The sequence below is a fragment of the Saccostrea echinata genome, unplaced genomic scaffold (genome assembly GCF_033153115.1).
Source record: "Saccostrea echinata isolate AGI-Se365-2 ecotype Australia unplaced genomic scaffold, CSIRO_AGI_Sech_v1 ptg000033l, whole genome shotgun sequence".
Classification (NCBI taxonomy): domain Eukaryota; kingdom Metazoa; phylum Mollusca; class Bivalvia; order Ostreida; family Ostreidae; genus Saccostrea; species Saccostrea echinata.
This window is the reverse complement of record NW_026889782.1, coordinates 11,527,387-11,549,080: the sequence shown is the minus strand read 5'-3', so window position 1 is coordinate 11,549,080 and position 21,694 is coordinate 11,527,387. Positions and strand designations below refer to the sequence as shown.

Sequence of the window (21,694 nt, the reverse complement as noted above, 5' to 3'; positions counted from 1 at the left end):
AAAAGAATATATGAATTTTTGTCTGTTGCCGTGGCAACAGTGCCAAATCTGAAAATTGTAAAGGGATTTAACACAACCACATATGGTGATTAACATTTCTATAAAGTTTCAGTTAGTTTGTCCAGGCCATTCTCGAAAAAAAACTTGCAAGGCGGAATCACTAGCAATTTATCAAAGAGAAAATACCATTTTTTATCAGTTTCAATGGCAAGAGTGGCTATTTTGAAAATTTTGAAGAAAGATTACACATCCTTAGTTAATGATCATTATGACAGTGGAGTTTCAGCAAGATTGACAGAGCCATATTCGAGAAATTGTGCGGACTGCTTTAGTGGTCGAACAATAACAATATGTCTCCCTGACTTCGTCTGGGGTGACATAATATCTATAGCATAACTCAATGCAAAGCTACGAGTAGGTCTTCCGTCCAAATTTTGGTTCCGTTCATGAATGTAAATGTTCATTATGGAGAAATTAATTCGATTAAAAATAATAATGTTGCTCAGTTTTTTAATTAAATTTTAACATGGTAGTTTATCCTGATTTCCTTGAAGTTGAGCAATTCATTACTTCCGGTGTAAAAAAAAAAATGATGCCGTTCGATTAAAGATTAGATTGGGAGTCTTAAGTGATTAGCTGTTTGTCAATATCTGCAAAAAATAAGTCATTGCGGGCTACTTCCTGTTTAACATGAAGTGGTTGAAAGTGACGATACTCGATAGACGAAAAGGCCTGGCCTCGTCTGTGACATTCATAATCCCATTCCTTGCCTATATCTGTGAAAAATGCTTCGCACAGTGATTGATGTCTTTTTTTAAAATCTTGTTATTTTGTAATAGTCTTAATATTTCATCATTTAAAATGAGTTTGAAATGTGGTGACCATAAAAATTGAATTAATATTTTAATAAAAACATACTTAATTTAATGGATATCAGTTTTATACATGCTATACTTTTTTGCCTTTTTTATTTAACAGTCCTAATTGATAGCTTGAAGTTGCTGCATACATTAGAACTTCCTTAAGAGAAAACAACAATGAAAGGACTTTCAAAAGACAGTTTCACAGTTGCTGACTGGGCTGTATTCTCGGGAATCCTATTCATTTCGGCATGCATCGGAGTTTATTATGCTATGGCAGGAGGAAAACAGAAAACTACTAATGAGTTCCTAATGGGAAACCACACTCTGCAAATGGTTCCTGTAGCCATTTCTATTCTTGTTTCTTTTCTATCAGCCATTTTGATTCTGGGAGCGCCTGCAGAGATGTATACTAAGGGGACACAGTATTACTTGTATGTGTTTGGACAAATGGCGGCGGCAGCACTGGCTGCTTTCTTGTTTGTTCCACTTTTCTACCCACTGAAATTAACAAGCATGTACCAGGTTAGTATAAACCCCCTTCGGGAATTGTCATCATAGGAAATTAAAAGTTCCAATGCATTTAATTATATTTAAAATAGAGGGACCCTCACAATAGCTCAGTCGGTCGAACAATCGTTCCGTGATCGGAAGGTCGTGTGTTCGAATCACGGCGGCGACTGACCTAAGTCAATAAAAAAAAATATGTAACAACCGTTCCTTCATCAAGTGCTCATCACTTTGAAGTGTAAGCTGCATGTCTTTCGGATGAGGCTTTAGAAAATTGGACACCCTGTCATGGTAGGCATCCCTCATTGTTCAATGGCCCTGAGTGCTGATTAAAATCTAAATTTGAAGCCCTTCACCGGTATATGGTGACGTCTTTATTTGAGTGAAAATTTCTCAAACGGAACGTAAAACAACATTCATTCAATCAATCAATTTACGATTGAACAATTGAAATACTTTCATAAAAGAAATAAAATTAGGTTTCAGTGTTCATTATTTTTTAAAGTAGTCCTCTCCGATTTCAATACACATCTGCCATTGTTCTGCCCATGCGAGATTCACGTGATCCAGGCGGTCACGTGACATGCTCCATAGCGTTCTGTTCACAGAAAAGATTTATTATATATCTTATATATCTTACCATGCAAGCTATTTTTTCTAAAAAAAAAAAAAAGAACAGTCCATTTATCAGAAATGACCAAATCTCTGCAATAGGATGGGTGGATAGGGATATCCTTTCCTTTCCAAGAAAGAGCATTGTGACCATCACAACCCGACTCCTCTATCTTAGGAGCGTCGTTTATCCAATAAAGTATGAGCGTCTTCTTTTTATCATATCTGATATGTTTTAAGTCTAAATTAAACGATTTTTAGGGATTTAATAATTATATTATTGTTAAGATATTCACCTATTTTTCTAATTACTTTAACTTGGTGATCTTTCATAACAAATCACTCAACTACTTAAGGGCACATCTATTCCCCAGCTTGCTTTTACTGGGCAACAGAACAAACATCATAGTTAACCATCTCCCTTCCTATACTAAAACATTCCATCCAATTAATGATTGTACTCCTTGCAAGTCTTTCGTCTTTTTAAACCCAGTACAACTTATTACATACTATTGCAAAGGAATTTCCAAGATATACGTTCAACTTTACAGCCGTTCGAGTATGACAGAGTCAACCATTTTTTGAAACATGTCACCTACATATTGGCGTCATTTTCACATTGTGACGTCACAAACATGGAACAAAAGATTATATAACATCTGCTTATTATAAAACATGTGTATGGCTCTATATTTCCCCAATTTCATTCGATTTGAATTGTGATTTTATAAATATAGAGATAGTTCGCGAACTTTTTGATCACCACTCGTAAAAAGGAGGCTTCCAAACAATTTAGTAAAACCTTTATTTTTTCCTTTGCAGTATATTGAACTAAGATTCAAGTCCAGAGCTGCAAGACTGACGGCCACAGTCATAAATATACTGTCCTCGGTAGGTAGGAAATATTTATTTTCCATATAAAAAAGAACTCATACAGTTTTTGTATAAAGTGTATATTCATAAACAACTTAAACTGTTTCTTCTGTTTAATTAAACAATTTCAAATGAACTATTATTATCCTTTGCTTTTGGTAGGGGTTTTTAAATTCCTTGCGTTTTTACTTTGGTTTTACAGAAACTATTAACGATATATTTTTAACTCCATGCAATGATACAAATTGGTCACAGCAAGAGAATAATCTACATCTCTCTTGATTGTCATTTACATATAGTACAATTTCTAACATTCGTCTTGGTAATTTGTTAAATATAGAAGATTGTTTTTACATAGTATTTGGATTGCCCAGGTTTTGTCTACAGATTCATAGAAAGAAAAATATTTGAAAGACAATGAATTTGGCACAAACAAATATTTGGTAACATATAGAAGAGAAATTCATTATTCCAGCTTTGACGTCGTTTTCTAAATGTAAATAATGTAATTTACTTTTCTTATTTTGAATTAATCTGTGCCACAATATTTGACCTTAACCTTCCTATGAACGTGATTCACCCACCCCTTCATCTTGAATTTAGTTGTTTGTTTGTTTTTTTTTTTTTTACCTAGAATTGACCTAACATATATTTATTTTCTGTGAGAACAACTCAACCATCTCTATTCAGACGCAATTTACAGCTTTGCTACATACCTTTGAAGGAAATGTAAACTGAAACATTCCGTTTGAAGCTGCTTAATATTGATATCATTATATGCAAAATCATATGATGTGTTCAGCAGTTCAATTATTGATAGCATTAATTGAATTACATTCGATACGAATCACGGACAACAATTGAATTACATATTAAATTTAAAATTTTCAAATAACAAATTCATATATTAATTATTAAAGTTTATACATGTATAAATAATTAAAGTGAGTTTAAATTAATTTTGGAACAACTTAGAAATCAATATCCTTTGATTCAATGTTTCTTTATTCTTATGTTCTAAAATAACTGTAATTTTAACTGTTAAAATTTACATCATGATTATAGAACAATAAACTTGACCTGGCCTGCAAATGAAAAGACAAAAATATTTGAGATATACTTTTATTTTACTGTTCTTCGCTCTTCACTATGGTATTCAAGAAATAAACTGGATTACAATCAGATTCCCGATATGTTGCTGGGGAAAATTACGAGGCCGGCCCATAAGAAAATCGCCCCTCCTTACTTTTCATATGCACATGTATAAACTTTTAAGCAAACACTTGTGAACATCTCAGTTTTATACTATTTTCAAATATCATGTATAACGCCAAGAAACGACCGTTCGATTATTACAGATTACAGTGCAATTTTTTTTTTCAGATTAAAGTATATATTTACAGATTAATGTGTAAAATTTACAGATTATAGTGTAGATTTTACACATTAAATTGTAAATTTAAAATATTAGAGTGTAGAAATTAAAAAAAAACAAAAAAACAAAAACTGCCAAAATGGCAGCTAATATTCTTCCGTAATTCAATTAGAACGACAAATCAACTCCATAAACGATAACACAATGCAACAACTGCAGTAAACGATTTAGTTTAAAAAAAAAAAAAAATATAGACATTATCCCCTTTATTGTATGGTATGTTCAGGTCAGATAAAAAAATGAAGTACATTTCTATTCATGCTTAAGTGGAAAAATTTCATGAGCAGAAAATTTATGACAATATAAAGACATTGTGTATTTCCCATGTTTTCAAAAAAAAAAATTCTTGTGTTTCAGTTAATATACACCGGGATTGCATCATTTGCTCCTGCAACAGCCTTAGAAGCAGGTAAGTTTCAGAAAAAAATCTGTTTAAAGAGTTATTATGTTTAGATGATCATTGACTAGGGGGACATGCAAAATTGTAAATTATTGTAAATGTATGGCGTTGAAAAATCATTAATATTAAGTGTACCAAAAGAACTTAAATATTAATGATTACGGTCCCTCTTAAACAGGAAAAAAGAATGAATCCATTATACATGTATTTACTGTGAATACTTTGGCAGTTTATCATGAGAATCAAACATCGCACAGAGTTATCATCATTGCGTACTGTGCTTTTTTACTGTGTAAAATTTGTTTTTGTTTTATGATGTGTGTATCCTTTATATCTTACACAGTACCTCTTTCATTGTTAGCTCTATTACATGTATTAGTATGTTTTTATATAATGACGTTTTGCATTTTATGAGGTAATTAGTTTTTTAATCATTAAGTATAGAGATAACAAACAGTAATCAACCTCAAAATCCATTGACACAATAAAAAATTCAGAGCTAAGCAAACAACCCTAACAAAAAATACTATAGTTAACTATAGTTTACTGTAGTTAACTATAGTAAATCAAAGTGACAAAGTTGTCACTACAGCAAATCAAAATTTTCAAAGTGATCACTATACTGTCATAGTGATCACTATGGTATATCAAAGTTTTCAAAGTGATCACTATAGTGTGATAGTTATCACTTTTTCAAGGTTATCATTTATAAATCAAAGTTTTCACCATAGTAAATCCAAGTTTTCATAGTGATCACTATATTGTCATAGTGATCACTATAGTAAATCAAAGTGTCAAAGTTATCACTATAGTTAACTATAGTAAACTATGTTTAACTGTAGTATTTTTTGTATAGGGCGGACCTCTTAAAAAATCCACACAGGTGAGATCTGGTGCCATGGAGTACATGTACATGTAGTAATTATTCCCCGTCCCTGGTCACGCCCGCCGTGTGCATTCTGACATAGCATGTATTAAACATGCAAATATTGTTTCATTTTAATCAGCTGAGGAGAACCACATTCACGGGGCACGAAGGACGTGGTGAATATTGTACTTCTCAGGTGGCTCAATCATTGTATTGACTAAAAACATCATCAATTTTTATTTAAAAAACCAGCAATCACATGCCATAAAATTGTTTAGAAAACCATGCAACTTTAAGTGGTTGATCGTACATTTACTCGTATATTGTCTTTCGTTATTTTTTACCAATTCTAGAAATTATAGATATTTGTTGGCTCTTTATTTTAATTTACGGATGATTTCGTGCGATTGAACATAAGTTACGGTTATGATTTCTAGATTTTCGTAATAATGAATATCAGCCAATCCTTAAGCTAGGAGTTATTTAAGGAAAGAATTAAACAGTACATAATGTACTTCCCCTATTATTTACGGTAAATTCGGTTTTATGCAGCATTTCTATTATGATGACGACGATAAAATATTTACTTGGTTCTTTCAGCACCCGTCCGTCTTAATGTATTCCTTTTTTGATATGTGATATTGTACATGTACATACAGTATTTTATTAATGAAAACATGTAACTAATTAAATAATTATACTACTAAACTGAGATGAATAAATTAACTAAAACAGATATTGTCTTACCCCTCTTTCTTTCCTAAATTTTAAGGGAATATCTTCTCCCTGTGTTCTTTGTACATGTTTATTTCAATGTGTCTTGATTTTGGTGAATAGACCATAAAGTGATACATGATGGAACAAAAAAAAATCAACAAAAACAACAGCAACAAAAACAACAACAAAAATATCATTTAACGAAGAGAAACAGTTTACATGTACTAGTTCCTAATTTGTACTTTTTTAAACTCATAAATGTTCTAAGATCAAAAGCATTTAAAAAAAAAATCAAGATTGTACTTTGCATGGAAAATTTTATGCATGTGATATATTCTAAAAATGTTAATCCCTTATTATTAAAATAGTACCAAACATACGTGAATTTTTACCTCATTTCTTTTAAACACATTAGAAAAATATCCGAATTAATCTGAAGAGAAGAAAGGGAGATGTTTTCATTCGCCTCCCATGTTAGATCTTGAACAGAATACATCATTTCTAATTAAAGTTAAACAATTATAAGGAGAAAACAAATATACTTGAAAAAATAGAGATATATAACATCTTTGTTACTCTGTCTGTTTTAATTGATATTAAGACGGTTGTTTCGTTAACATATGACTTTTTGTAAAGAAATAATTGCTTAAATTTATTTAATATAAGTAATTTGCAAAAATGTCAGAATCTTCATTTTATCTTTTATGTTTTAAATTCCGAATATATGTATTTCATATAACAGTAACTGGTTTTCCTGAGTGGGGCTCCTTTCTTCTGATCGGTTTAGTTTGTACATTTTACACTTTCATGGTAAGTTTTGTACATGTACAACACTGTACCAGTAACAATTTTAATCTCTTTTTTGCCCTATTTTCTACATTAAATCTTTATAAATAACCACAAAGATTGCAAATAGTGGTAATTAATAGCTATTCTCTGTAACCATTTAAACTTCTTTGCCATGCATAGTCACCGATTTTGATGAAACTTTGTCAATTATTACTGCTTGACACCAGAAACGTATATCAAATAAAATTTGGTTGCTATGTGTCTTGGTTGCCATGGCAACAGCCGGAAAAGTTTGCATTGCTGCAAATGTTAACTATGGGGCTCTGAACATATTAAAAATGCCATTTTTCAAACTTTAGGACATGTTGCCATGATAACCATGACACATAGCAACCAATTTTTGCCTGATTTAAGTTTACTGTATCAAAGACTTTTATCATAGAGAGTTTAAAGAAATTTTGAGACTATGCCTGCCACAGCTCCTATATAAAAATTCAAGTCATTATAGAGAATGACTCTTAGTTTAAAATTAACATAAACAATTGGGATATAACTGCTTTTCTGGTCATTGGATAAACGATGCACACTGCTGTCCTATGCATATTATCATCAACGAAAATATGCACCTACCCTCCTTGCACATAAATCTTTGTTTGACAATTATTGCCATTGATTACAAGATTATTAATGTACAGGTAAATTTGTTCCCGGCAATAGTATTCCTTTTTCTTCGCTGTACGTTGTTGCTTGTCCGTTAGGATTGAAGCATTATAAAAATTATGATAATAATGATACAGAAGATAACAACTCTTCATTTTTAAATCCCTTGGCTACTTTAAGGTTCCTAACAAATGATCAAAAGGTGTTTTGCTTTTGGAACATTTTTTTCAGAATCAAGACAATACGTTATGATGAAACAGTTCAAACATTCATTGTTTACATTTAAATTTCCATTGAAAACACCAAAGATGACATGAACCTCGTAGTTATGTTTAAGCATTTCGAGAAGTTAATAATTTTTCATACAAATTAAGCAAAATATCCTTTAAAGCACACTGTGTTACAAGTGATAATAATAAATAACCATTTCTGTTCTTTGTTCTTGTATATTCATGCATGAAAAAGAAAAGCGGGACAGAGAAGTAATTTAATGATACGATTTTTTTTCCAGAAATTAATCTTCCAATGATTTTTTACGCAGATTATTTAGAACTAATACTTATACATGACAGTTGTGATTTTTCCTGTAGACATTTGACTACCTTAAATCGCAAAACATTTGGGAATACAAACTTCATACGTAGATTATTTGAAAATGTTATTAGCAGATGGATTTTTCAAATAAGAATATTTTGATTTCTCCAATTTCTATGCACAGTGTATAGGTGTTTTATACAGTTATTTTCGGTGTAATATTTCCCAATCGATCCGGTACTCAAGGACATGTTCTGATTACTCACACTTTCGCACATTTTTTCTTCAATATAATTACCTTGTTTGTAAATACAGCCTATTGTTGGATTTTATTTCAACGGACGTGTTTCACAGTAATTGTTATGCTACCGATTTAATACAAATTTTGACTACTGGTTTCTAAATTTAAAATACTGTCTAACGGCTGATATGACCGACTGACAGAAGATGATTATTCCTTCTCTTTATGATGTTCATGTTCTAGCCTTGTTTACGATTGTGGATGTTTTTTTTAATTTATTAGTCACTGTTTATTATCTCATTATCTTTTATGGATATTTATATACCACAATATCAAGTTATGCCTCTTTGAACATTATGCACATTTCCAAATGTTTTACAGTGTTTCAAAATTAAAACTAGATGATCGTTTCATTGCAGTGTTCCGGATAGACTTAAAAACTATACTAAAATGCTTGCAAATTTTCTTGAACATTACAGGGTGGGTTGAAAGCTGTTGTGTGGGTTGATGCATTTCAGGCCATCATCATGTTTGGTTGTCTATTTACTATTGTGATTAAGGTACGATGTTGATATGCAACACATGTTTTTTTTTATTAAAGCAATCTTGAGAACATAGAAGACCTTTCAGAATGTCAACAATGGACACTAGCCGTTTTTATTTGTCCAGTTTAAGTACCCCAAAAATATTTTAGCAAATAATATTCATGTAAAACCATCATGGCATATTGAGATTTAAAAACAATTCTAATGAAGTTGTGTACTATAATGATTTAAAGTTGTGACTTTTTAAGGCCACTGTAGAAGTAGGAGGTTTTTCTAAAGTGTGGGAACTGAATGACCAGTGGGGTCGAATAAACTTTTGGAAGTAAGTTGACATAGAATTCCAGAGTTATCATTGATGAAAATCGCTTTTATACGGTACATGCAGGATGGATGCAAAAAATGAAATTTTACGACATCTAATTTAGAATCTTTTATGTGTTTAGACCAACAGATCTTGTGCATAAATATGAAGTCTGTATCTTCCTGCAAGCCTTATCTTTTATCATAAAATTGATGAAGGCATTTAAGAGTGACTTTATGTGAACATAACCAAGCAGTTATTTCAGATTTTGCAAGCTGCATTGCCTTACATTAACTTTATATACACTGAGAATAATAATGAGAGTAATAAAAGAATCTTTGACATTTTGCATCACAGGATGAAACTCTGCGATTCAGTCTACTGAATTGTTAGTAAAAGAAATGGAATGGTGATTGGATGACAGAAATATGCCATTCAGTTCCTTTTTTCAGGGAACATTTCAATCAAACTACATTTAACCATTTAATTGATCGAAAGGCAGAATTTCATCCTGTGTTTCTCAAACGCAATGGTAAAACTTCAGTCTCAGCCAAGCTTTCTGATACTGATATTGTTTTATCTCTATTTTACAGCTTTGATTTCGATCCAACAGTTCGACACACCTTTTGGGCATTAACAATTGGAGGCATGATCAACTGGGTGGGGACATTTGGAGCAAGTCAACAGAGCATACAGAGGTTTAGTGCCTTGCCCTCACTCAGGGAAGCGAAAATGTAAGCAGGGTTCCGACAGTATCTAGAATACACAGTTGAATTTCGGTATCTATGTCATCAATATTTCGAAACAATGTGGAGAAAAGGCCCGGTCACTTCTGTCTTTTTATAATATAACATTTAATTCATCGAATCTTTGAATAAATAAAGAGCTTTTATATTCTGGCACAATTCAATCTGAGATCTTACCAAAATTATATTTAATTAAAAATAGCAAAGGTCTGCCAGGCTTGAAAATTAAATGAGAAAATTTATTTCAGCGCTGTTTTGCTGAACTGTTTTGGACTCTTTCTGATGGTAACAACAGCGTGTTTGGCGGGGATTTCTGTTTTTGCTTTCTACGCAATAAAAGGATGTGACCCATATACAGATAAAGAAATCAAAAGTTCAAACCAGGTGAACTCAGTATTATTATCATACAACACTGTAAAGGCTACAAAAAGAGTGCTGAGGTAAAAAAAAAAAATAGGTCTGTTAATACCGCGGCGCAGTTGGTACCTATAAAAATATTTTAAACTGTAAAACAAAGTAACGAACTACATCAAAACTTACCACTGTATTTTTTTTGTCGCTAGTTAATCCAACACACCAATGGATAACAAGTCTTTCATAGAAAGAAACTGGGGGGATAAACCGAGCCATATGCCTACATAACGATCGATAAAAAATCAGTAAATTCATTTAAAAAAAAATCACTTTTTGTTGAATGAATGTAATGCTTATTATCATTTGCATACAAATTTGACAAAACCTGAATACTGTAACAGCGAAAATGATTCTGATTAACACAAAAAAATGGCATCACGCTCACAAAAATTGACATAAATTGGATGATATAACTACATTTTTTAAATAGAATGGGTAATCGTACCATTTTTTTGAGAACGATCAATGAAAGGCAATGGAAAGATGTTGCTTTTTACACTTGCAAAAATTTGGTACGAAGACCCACTCTACATAAAAAATTAAGTTGACTTACTTAAATTTTCACCGTGGTTTTAAAAAAGGCTAAGTCCAAATACGCTTGCTAAATATAGAGAACTGTACGCTATTTAAGTGGGTATGTATGTGTGACTCCGTGGTATAGTGGTTAGCGAGGAGCTATTTAAGGGACGTTTATTGAGGAAAGTGTTCGAGTCATATTTTTTTTTTTTTTTGGGGGGGGGGAGGGTTTTGGGGAGAGATTTTACTTTATAAAAAATGTCTATAGGAATAACATATTTTTCACTGGAAATAATATATATATATATATATATATATATATATATATATATATATATATATATATATATATATGTAGTAATGAACTCATTTACAGTAAATTATTTAAAATTCCGGATAAAAATTATAATAGATATTTGAATACTTTTATTCCCGTTTTTATTTATTTTTACTACAAGCGCTTCTAGATCACCACTATCATTATATACAATGTTAACATTTTTATAATATCTCCACAATAAGTGTTAACACTCAATATGCAGATTAATTAATAGAAGTCCCTACCCATGTTAGACACTTGTGACAGTAAATGAACGTCAACTGTTTAGCTTGTTTAGAATATAAATATCATTTTGAGAACTACTGTAAGCATTAAAATGCATAAGTAAATTCGAACAATTGAGAGATTTTTTCCAATAAATATTCTTGCATAGCCGAAAGATGGGCACTTGGCTCGTCTTATTCCCCCAGATTCTTTAAACTAATACTATCTCGAAGTCTGATGGGGAATCGATGAAGTTCCTGGGGTCAATGTTCGTGGACCAGCATAATCTTCCTTGGTCCTCGGAACGTAATTTCGTAGGTTACTCTTTTACACGGTAGATTCAATAAAGCAATATATTAACGAAGTCAACGTTCCTGGAGATGTGAATTCATGGGTAACGTTGACCCACGAGATCCACGAACTTTGATTCTCCTCAAACGATGATGATTCCACAGTTTTAAAAACGCTCTTCACAAACAATGTGATATATGCAAACAAGCTATCAATTAATCTTTAATTTGAATGGGAAATATCCTTGAGATATCAAAAATTGCTGTATTACGTCCATGCAGTACACATTATATGCATTAATAAAGTGACTGTCAAATAAGGTGACCAAAATAAATTCAGCGTAGCGTTGGGTTTATTATTTTATTTTAATTAATATAAAAGTAATTTCTATAGTGAAAGTGCTATTTTAGTAGTATAGGTAAAAACATCAACATTTATATTTGAATTTTGCAATGTTTTAAAAATAAGTATTTCTTATAGATAAATGAAGAAATAAGTATATTCAAATTATTATTAAAATACTTCATGTATAGACAAGAAGTCTTAGTTTTATACGAACTTATTATTTCAACAACATTGATCGAAAGCAAAAAGTCCAGTTTATTGAACCCTGTTTTAACTATTCTTTTATATCAATATGACCAATTATCGTAACCTATTGAATATTCGTTTGATTTTGTGAGCTATTCGTCCTTCATGAAAAGGATGAAGATAACGAACAGCGATCGATCTCGAAAAAAATATTTAAACTAATCTGTTAAGAGAGATTAAATTCCAGAGGTAGGATCAGGTGTCTGGGATGAGGAAACAAATCAGTCAAAATAAACCTAAAAGGTTATACATGTATTTGCTATCAAGGTCATTATAACCACCACGAAATCCTGACTTTAACCAAGGCTCTATAAATCCCTGTTACATCAACTTATCTGACGGTAGCTTGCCTTGGTTTAAAATCTGATCGTACTCGTAGCATGCTCTTGAGTATCGAATAAATTGGGAGATATATTTTTATATACTGTATAAAATGATTCGCGATTGACTTACTAATGTCTAATTTTTTTTGCAAGGTTCAACTGAAAAATTCAGATCTCTATTTTCTTTTATTAATCTAAGTATATTCTTAAATAATTTTTGGAATATGAGATTTATATGTGGTGTTTTTCCCGAATGAATGTTTAAAAAGAATTTTTATGAAAATGGTCATACTTATCTTATAATCCCCGGAATTGTTCATTAAATGCTACATTTTGCAAGAAAATACAGATTTTCTATGACTCTTTTATAAGTTGAAAACAGAATTTTAGACCAAAATCTAGGTTCCATAAAATTGACACATATCCGAATATATTTGTTAAATGTGATACAATTACACGTGACCTGTATATATATATATATATATATATATATATATATATATATATATATATAAATATATATATATATATATATATATATATATATATATATATATATATATATATATATATATATAAATATCATATCATATCACTTAAATCATTATTTTAAATCATTATTTTAGATCATCCCACTCTTCGTGATTCAAATGTTGCATGTTCCAGGAGTACCTGGTTTGTTTATAGCTGGTCTCTTTAGTGGTGCTTTAAGGTTAGAAATAATCTTAATTTACACAGAAAGACATTTCTATGTTGAAAAGGAATTTTAAATTTGTCGATGTTAAAATCTTATTTTTTTACTTACTAGAGGAAATCACAAAAACCCGGAGGTATCATTCAAAACCTCTTTTTTTTCATTTTTTAACATATTTTCTCTAAATGGAGGTATTATATGGGAGAGGATGCAATTGATATACATTGTATTAAATTCCCAGTTTAATATAAATATCTTAAAGCTAACAAAATCATTATTTCTAACCAAGAGGTTAAAACTGTTTTTTTTTTTCTAATTAATTTAAAAGATTTTTCCCCATATTTCAGTTCTGTATCATCCAATCTCAGCTCACAAGTAGCCACATCATGGGAAGACATCATAAAACCTCACGTCAAAAATAAATCTGATAGAGTCCAGGCATGGATAACCCGTATGTTAGGTAATTCGTACCTCGGTATTAAGTATTAAGTAAAATTCGATATGATGTTATTAGTTTATATAAAATGACTAATATTTTCAGTGATTTTATTTGGAATTCTGGGCTTGGGAGTTTCTTTTGTCATAAAGAATTTTGGAGGAACTGTGTTACAGGTAAACAGTTAGAATATCAAATTATGAATCTCTGATATTATATGTTGGGGACATTTTTTTTTTCTTCCATGCTTTATTATTATATTCAATGCTCTGAGATAAAGATTTTTTTCTAATAAGATGTCTTTATTGTAACATTCCCCATGCAGGATCAGTGTGAGATAACAAATTTTGAGTCTCAGGAATTGGATGTTTTTTAACTGTAGACAAAAAATGTGATTTATTCATTTATTGAAAAACGAATTTACGTTTTTGTCAATTATTGTATAAATACCCTATAGAAGAGAAAAATGATTTGACAGTAACGTATGTAAAAAAAAAAACTAGGTCATTTAGAGCTTTGCCTTTGTATGAAGACACCAATGTATGGAGCTTTAAATAGTTATCTGACAATATTCTATTAGATCTAATATAATGGCTCAATGGCTTACTGTTATCAGTGTAGCAATCAAGACCAATTATCCATAGCATTATTCTGCACACTTATGTAACATAAACATTTTCAGGTCAAGTAACTTGATTATAAATTAGAATTGTGAATTGAGTCTTAAATTTTTTTCTCTTTGTTTTAGCTCTCTCTAAGCTTTATGGGGGCTGCTGGCGGGGCATTAAATGGATTCGTGGTTCTAGGAGCGTTTTTCCGGTCATGTAACTTTATTGTAAGTTAGTTTAAAAAGAATTACACAATATTGTGCAGATATATAAGACCGGCTTTAAGAACATAAGAAGCCAATTTTAGGTGGCAATACGTTTAAATTTTAAAGATTGTAATATACTATCAATATGTGCATCACTAGCTAACAAACACATATAATGCAGACGTAAAAAATTATTGATGTTGGTATGTTTAACCACAAATTAATTAGTAATACTTTCCTTGTTAAAAAAGTGCAAAGATACAAAGTCTGACAATTTTTTTCTCAATAATTTAGTATTTTTATTAAAAATAATTAATTAAATCAACAGTGCTCCCAGGAAATGCATATTTATTCTAAGTTTATTCGGTGTAAGCTGTGTTTTACATAGTCACAATCTTCAGCTTACATAATATCTTAGTCAGCAACACATAATGGTCTGTACAAAAGATGAGATTTGTTCTATAATGTCATTGTATTAATATAAATAATAATTTTTTGAGGACAACTGATCAAACTATTGAAATTAGGCACTTGAAAAGAGCAGAGGAACGTGGGAAAGTTTCTCGGTTTTTAGTTGTTAATCTTTAGCTATTGTAAAGAAGTCCCTAATTATAGCATTCGTTTAATTTGCAGAGAACTCAAAGGCAAATGTTTTTTTTCAAAAGCAAATATATTCTTCACCTAATTTTTTGAATCTATCCTTTTAGGAATATTACATTTTAATTTAATTTTGTTATTGGAGATAAAAAAAATTAATTTCATAAACCATGGAAAACTTGGAGGGTGTTAACTTATGAAAAAAAAATCTTATTGATGCTACGCTTGTTTTGATGCAAAATGAAGAGATATTTGGGCGTTATCCATTCACATTCTCAAGTCCCCTATGTATTTTTAACCCCTAACTGAAGTCTACAATATCAACGAAATTGGAATACTTTTAAAGATTCTACCCCGCCCTTTAAAAAATGCATCATATTTTCACTATTGGCCGCCAAATTGACATGATTATGAAAATTTTAACCCATAAGAAAATATCCATCAATCACTGTTAAAAGAAATAAAATGAATAACCTGCAGGGAGCTATGGTGGGACCACTTGTATCCTATGCTGTGATGATGTGGATCGGTATTGGCAAGTACAGTGTGATAGGAGTAAAGGAAAAATTGGACTTCCCTTCAGAAACCTGTTCTGCTAATCTTAACCTAACGCCTCCCACGACATTTATGACCCCCATGATCCAAGATAATCTAACTGGTTTTAATTTTTCCACGCCTAATTTCGACCAGACTGTGATACTCACCAATATCTCTACTGCTATCACAACACAGGCAACTGAAGTAGCCGAAGAGAGGTGAGGTTTAGTACAGTAAACTAAGCATTCAAATTCATTCGTTGATTTTTTTTCCTAAAAAACACAAAAAACAACAACAGCAAAAAACAAACAAACAAAAAAAAAACAACAAAAAACAAACAAACAAAAACAAAATAAACAAAAACAAAAACAAACAAACAAAACAAAACAAAGAAAGCAAAAAAAAAAAAAAAAAAAAAAAAAAAAAATTCCTTGCATAACGTCACTAATATATGTGAATTTACCGGATATAATAAATGTATCTGGTTACTGTGTGATGCTTTTTTTTATGCAAATTTGGTTCTTTGTTCCCTCCAAAATTGTTAATCGCTCCTGCAGTTAGATTTATACGTAAAAAAAATGATGGCACTGGAAACAAGAATATGACTTTTATTTTGCATGTTTGCAAAGAGGTATGCCACCCCAGAATAATTAATTTTTATTAGATCTTTAAAGCCTCTCTTTGAAATTTAATTTATCATTGAATAGCCAATTTATATTTAATATCTTGATTTGATAGAAATATCCAAAAAGCATATGAAGAAGAATGCTTTGTCCCCTAGACAATTTACTTATATCACTAAAAAGTATGGAATTGAAAATCAAATTTCATTGATCTGTTTTCTCTAAATCTATGGATTCACATTCTGCAAATGTAAATAAAATATTTTGCAGGGTTTCCCAGAATATATTATGCTCTTTGATGATTCTGTAAAACTTAATGTAATGAATTTTGTATTACACCAAATGCATTATACATGTAAACATTGCAAATACTGTCCAATTTTATTCACACAATTCGACGATCATTCGAAAACCTACTAGAGTTGTTTACATTCAAAGAAAAGATGCTTTCTAAATGGCGTCCATTCTTGGTAATGATCATGTCTCTTGATTGCATGTACATGTAATTTCTTAAATTAGGACAGCAGCGCATCCTCGTAGTTGTCTTCTGGATTGCTATAGGAAGTATTCCCGTTTAGATACGTTAATGATTCAAGTTTGTGTTAAGAAAGTTGAGAATGGGTTTAATAATTTCAGTTCCATAATGAGAGTATCTTGCCGTTTTGATAAATCCATTTAGATTGAGATTCGTTTATTTTTTTTTAGCAAAACTGTGTAATTTTATGACATCACAATTCCAAATGAATCAAAATATTTTTGGGAAATATTTCTTGCTTAAAATTCGATTTTTTTCCAATATAAGATGAGACATGTACTAAAGAAATATATTTAGGTCTAATTTCTTGGCTGTTATTTCAATATATATATATATATATATATATATATATATATATATATATATATATATATATATATATATATATATATATATATATATATATATATATATATATATATAGGGACACCCTATATATTCATATTTCATATTGTTAAGAATGGAAGAAGAATGCGAAATTGATGAAAATTGAAAATTAAAGTTAAACCTATTCCAATATTTCTTAAATTTATCCTGAGTTGTACTTTTTAAAATTACTAAATGAATAATTTGCTTGGTGATACTAACATTTCAAAATAACTCATAAAGCAAGTGGCTTTCACTGTTGGAAAATACACCATATTAATGGTCATTTGTTTTTTTTAAATTTAATATTTTTTTTTCATCATGATTGGGTTTAATCAAGATTGGTCAAATTTGAAACTTACCCCCTTTTTTTTTTTAAATTTTCGACCTTATTGTATTTTTTCTTAACAAATGATTGCACCATATTTCTTTTTTGCATGAAAACACTTTCCACCCAGAGTTTCCATATAGTATTGACACATGTACCAGAACCAAATGTGGTGTAAAAATGAAGACGAACCTGCTTTTTTACTCACATTTAATAAAATCTATCATATCTTTCTTCATAATTTGGTCAACTCTATATGACCTTCATTCAGTTTCTTGTTTTTTTGTTCTGTTGATCAGTTCTTCATGACGTCCATTCAACGTCCTGTTTTGTGTCTTAAATCAACTTTCCATGTCCTATATCAAATTTCCAGTTTTTTATTTTTAGTCAACTCCTTATAATCCTATTCAGTTTTTTTTTTCGGGGGGGGGGGGTATGTAGGTCAAAGTTTCATGACCTATGTTAAATGTTTTGGGTTTTTTTCTTTGTAGGTCTTCCCTTCATGCTCTATACTCCTTGTCCTATTTGTGGTACTCCACTCTAGGATTACTTATAGCAGTCATTGTGGGTCTCTGTGTCAGTTTAGCTACAGGTTAGTGTATCAATAATCTTCCATGTGTGAGCACAAAGCTAGAATAATATTTCTTCTTACCACATCTCAGGTTTACATCACTGTACTTATCATGGACATTGATAAATGCCTTGATTCTACCTAAAGTATTAGATATTGATCTTTTTATTTGATATAAGACAGTGCCAAAATATTGAAAACAGATTGTTTGATTATGTTATCTTTTATATTTTCGAAGGACCAATGAAAGCAGACGAAGTAGATCCAAAATACCTAATACCCATCTGTGATTGGTTATGTTGTTGTCTACCAAAGACCTGGAGGAAGAAATTATGTCATTGTACAAGCTATGAAGAGGTAAATTAAGACAATTAACGTCTTGAAAAGTGTGGAAGTGCTCTATAGGTGCCACCCTCTCTGTCTGTTAGTCTATCATGTTCAATGTCTCTCCATCTCTCTGCCCACGTTTTTGCCAAACCTGTTTCTTGTGATTGTATTAAACTGGAGTTATATCTGATGTTCAGCATGTGGTACATGTAAGGCATATTTTTATGTCTTTGCGTCTGTTGAAGCTCGTCTTTATAATAAAATGAATTGAGAGAGAGAGAGAGAGAGAGAGAGAGAGAGAGAGAGAGAGATAACGTTTCCTAATTAAAACTAAAATAAGCCTACCTTGTTTATTTTTCATACTTATTGCAGTCTATACAAATCTCAGTCCTTAACAGTCAATTGATGGTTAATGAACAAATTTATGTGCAAGTTTTTCTCTCACGTTATTATAACTTTTTTTTATACCCTACTTCAAAGGAGAGGGAAATTCTGTTTTACGCTTGTGTGTCTGTTTAGCTGTCTGTGTGTTCGTTTGTCTGTCCGTTACAAATTTTCGTCGCCGTTTTTTTAGCAACTACTCACAGCAGATACCTTAAATTTTAGCACAGTCTTTGTTTAGGCATGCAGTATGGTGGGAATCATTTTTGTTCAAATTCGATGTCAACTTCCTGTGTATCGGTGTGTCTGTCCGTTTCAATTTCTATCAAAATTCTTCATTTTGATTCAATTACCTATCTAATTGAATTATAGTTCTCCACAAATGTAATAAAATATAATTAAGGATATTGTGAGTAAATACTTTTTTTCTGTAAATGCAAAGAATTGATGTTATTTTCACAGGTATTTGGCTATTAACATTTGTTAATACCAAAATATTTATCAATTCCTGTTTTTCGTTGACTATTTTTGGCATGAAGTTTTCTTTTCAGTTCATTTTTATCTGTCTCCTTTTATGCATCATTACTTTGACCATCTATTCATGCATAAATCCTTAAAAATGTTTATGTGAAAAATAATAAATTTCTAGTAATATCTAATTTTAGAATGAAAATGTAAGAATGAAAATATTTTTTTTTCAGATTTATTTTAATATATATAATATATATAGTATAATAATATGCATGTATGTATACATTTTTGATAAATTAAAATTTTATTACTATTTTAAATAAAATGTTTTTTTTCAAACAAACCTTAGCTCTATATGCCTTTACCATTATAACAAGTATTAATTTATCATTTGTTTATTTTACGTTCCTAAAATTTTCTTCTTGTATTTCTCTGTACCTCACTGAAATTTTCGATATTTTATCATATCCTTTGGTTTAACATGCTAGGACCAGTCCCAAAGCGATCCAGAAGGAAACACAGAGTCGTTCGCTGACATTAACGTGGTCCTTAAGGAGATTAAAGAGATAAGTAATGGAGATGGAAATCAGACAATGGAGGTTCAAAATTTGTCTGCAAGAGATTTGTGGAAGTCTGATATCAGTCATTTTGTCCATTCCCAGTGAGACTAGAGGAACTGTACTGGCTAGACAGTAAACATATCATTGTGTTCTGTCCTTTGTATTTTGTTTATGTGAGACTAGACGTTGTTAAACTGTAATTTTTTTTTAGGTTTTCCTGTTAGAATTTATGTAATCATGTTTTTGACGGCTTTCCCCATGCCGTTTTGAAATTATAGCGTCAATGAACATTTTTTTTTATCTTTTTCTCTGCCCCTTGCAATTGTCCATTGTTTAAGTGAAACTGAACGTTGTTAAAATGTAACTCGATTGAACGTATCTTGTTACAATTTATATCACAACTACATTATAATCAGTGAGTTGTATATTGGAAATGTAAAATAAAACATGTTTTTTATTCTCTCTCTCTCTTTTCTTTTTTTTTTTTTTTTTTTTTTTTAGATTTTGTTGGCGATTTTGTGGGATATTTTTATTCACTGCTTTGACATTTGCCGTTTGTAAAACATTTTTTAAATCTAAGTAAATTGGACTTAATATAAGTTCAGATCAACATATGCTGTTAAGGGGAAAAAAGATTCTAAAGGTTTGATACATGTACTACTGCAAGTTCCTTGCCAGTCAGGTGATATTGAAACCCAACTTTTTTCACATATATTCAGCTCACCTGAGCTGATGAAAGATCGAATCAGCTTTCCTGATCACCCGTTGTTCCGCGACCTTCCGTTGACCGACCGTTCGTCTATAACCTCTTCACAAATGCAAGAACAGGGCGAATTTTAATCAAAGTCGATTCAAAGAATATCTGAATAAAGGGAATTCTAATTTGTTTAAATGAATTGAAAATTCCCCTTACAGCGGGCGATAAAAGAAGCAAAATAGGATCGGGTCTTTTCCTAAAGAACCAGTGAACCAGAAAGTCTGAAGCTTAATTGGAAAATTGCAGAGACAGTGTAGATTCTAAATTGTCCAAATGATGATCCCCAAGGAAAGGATGGGGCAATAATAGCTAATAGCAAAGTTTACCACTGAAATATATACGAAAAATCTTCTCAGAAACCAGTATCCCTGGCGGAAAGGTTGGTCCCACAATATGCATTACATAGGGAAAAATCTTTAAAACTCCTATTCTCAAGAAGAGCAAGATCATGATGAATCATATTCATTTTGAAGCATCTTCTCATATTATAGATTTATTTGTTCAAATCATGACCCCTGTTTGCAGGGTTGGGCCATCTTTTTTTTTTATTTTACAGTTTACATATTTTATATAAATACTCATGGGTTTTAGCAGACCATCTAAATAGATAGTTATGATGGATATGAATACTTCAAAATTGTGAAATTCATGGCTCCTTGTTTAAGGGGTTTTGTGTTAAAGAGGGGTTACATTGAGTATGGAGTAAATGCATAAGTTATTTTAAATATTTTTTAATTATTGGTATTTAGTAGATAAATCAATTGCATGGTTATGATAATTAAACATTTCCATTCCAAAATTTGAAAAAAAAAATAATGACCCCTGGTCAGGTTCTCTTGTGTGAAGGCAGTTGTTTTTAATTTTGCTGTGGGAATATGCTGTTTTTTAAGTGTTTCTCTCTGCAAATAGCAAATATACGCATCTATT

At 30.9% G+C, this 21,694-nt stretch overlaps 1 protein-coding gene across 1 annotated transcript; it reads left to right on the top strand.

The window, feature by feature from the left end:
• Nucleotides 1–1,376: 1,376 nt before the first annotated feature.
• Nucleotides 1,377–20,396, top strand: LOC133198120 (sodium-coupled monocarboxylate transporter 1-like). Its single transcript, XM_061334265.1, has 16 exons — nucleotides 1,377–1,385; nucleotides 2,805–2,873; nucleotides 4,648–4,699; nucleotides 7,018–7,085; nucleotides 8,979–9,059; nucleotides 9,293–9,366; nucleotides 9,939–10,079; nucleotides 10,340–10,475; nucleotides 13,397–13,482; nucleotides 13,812–13,924; nucleotides 14,006–14,076; nucleotides 14,649–14,735; nucleotides 15,792–16,066; nucleotides 18,192–18,292; nucleotides 18,510–18,628; nucleotides 19,939–20,396. Exons 1-16 carry the CDS (start codon nucleotides 1,377–1,379, stop codon nucleotides 20,113–20,115), a joined length of 1,659 nt encoding a protein of 552 aa, XP_061190249.1. The 3' UTR covers nucleotides 20,116–20,396.
• Nucleotides 20,397–21,694: the final 1,298 nt, after the last annotated feature.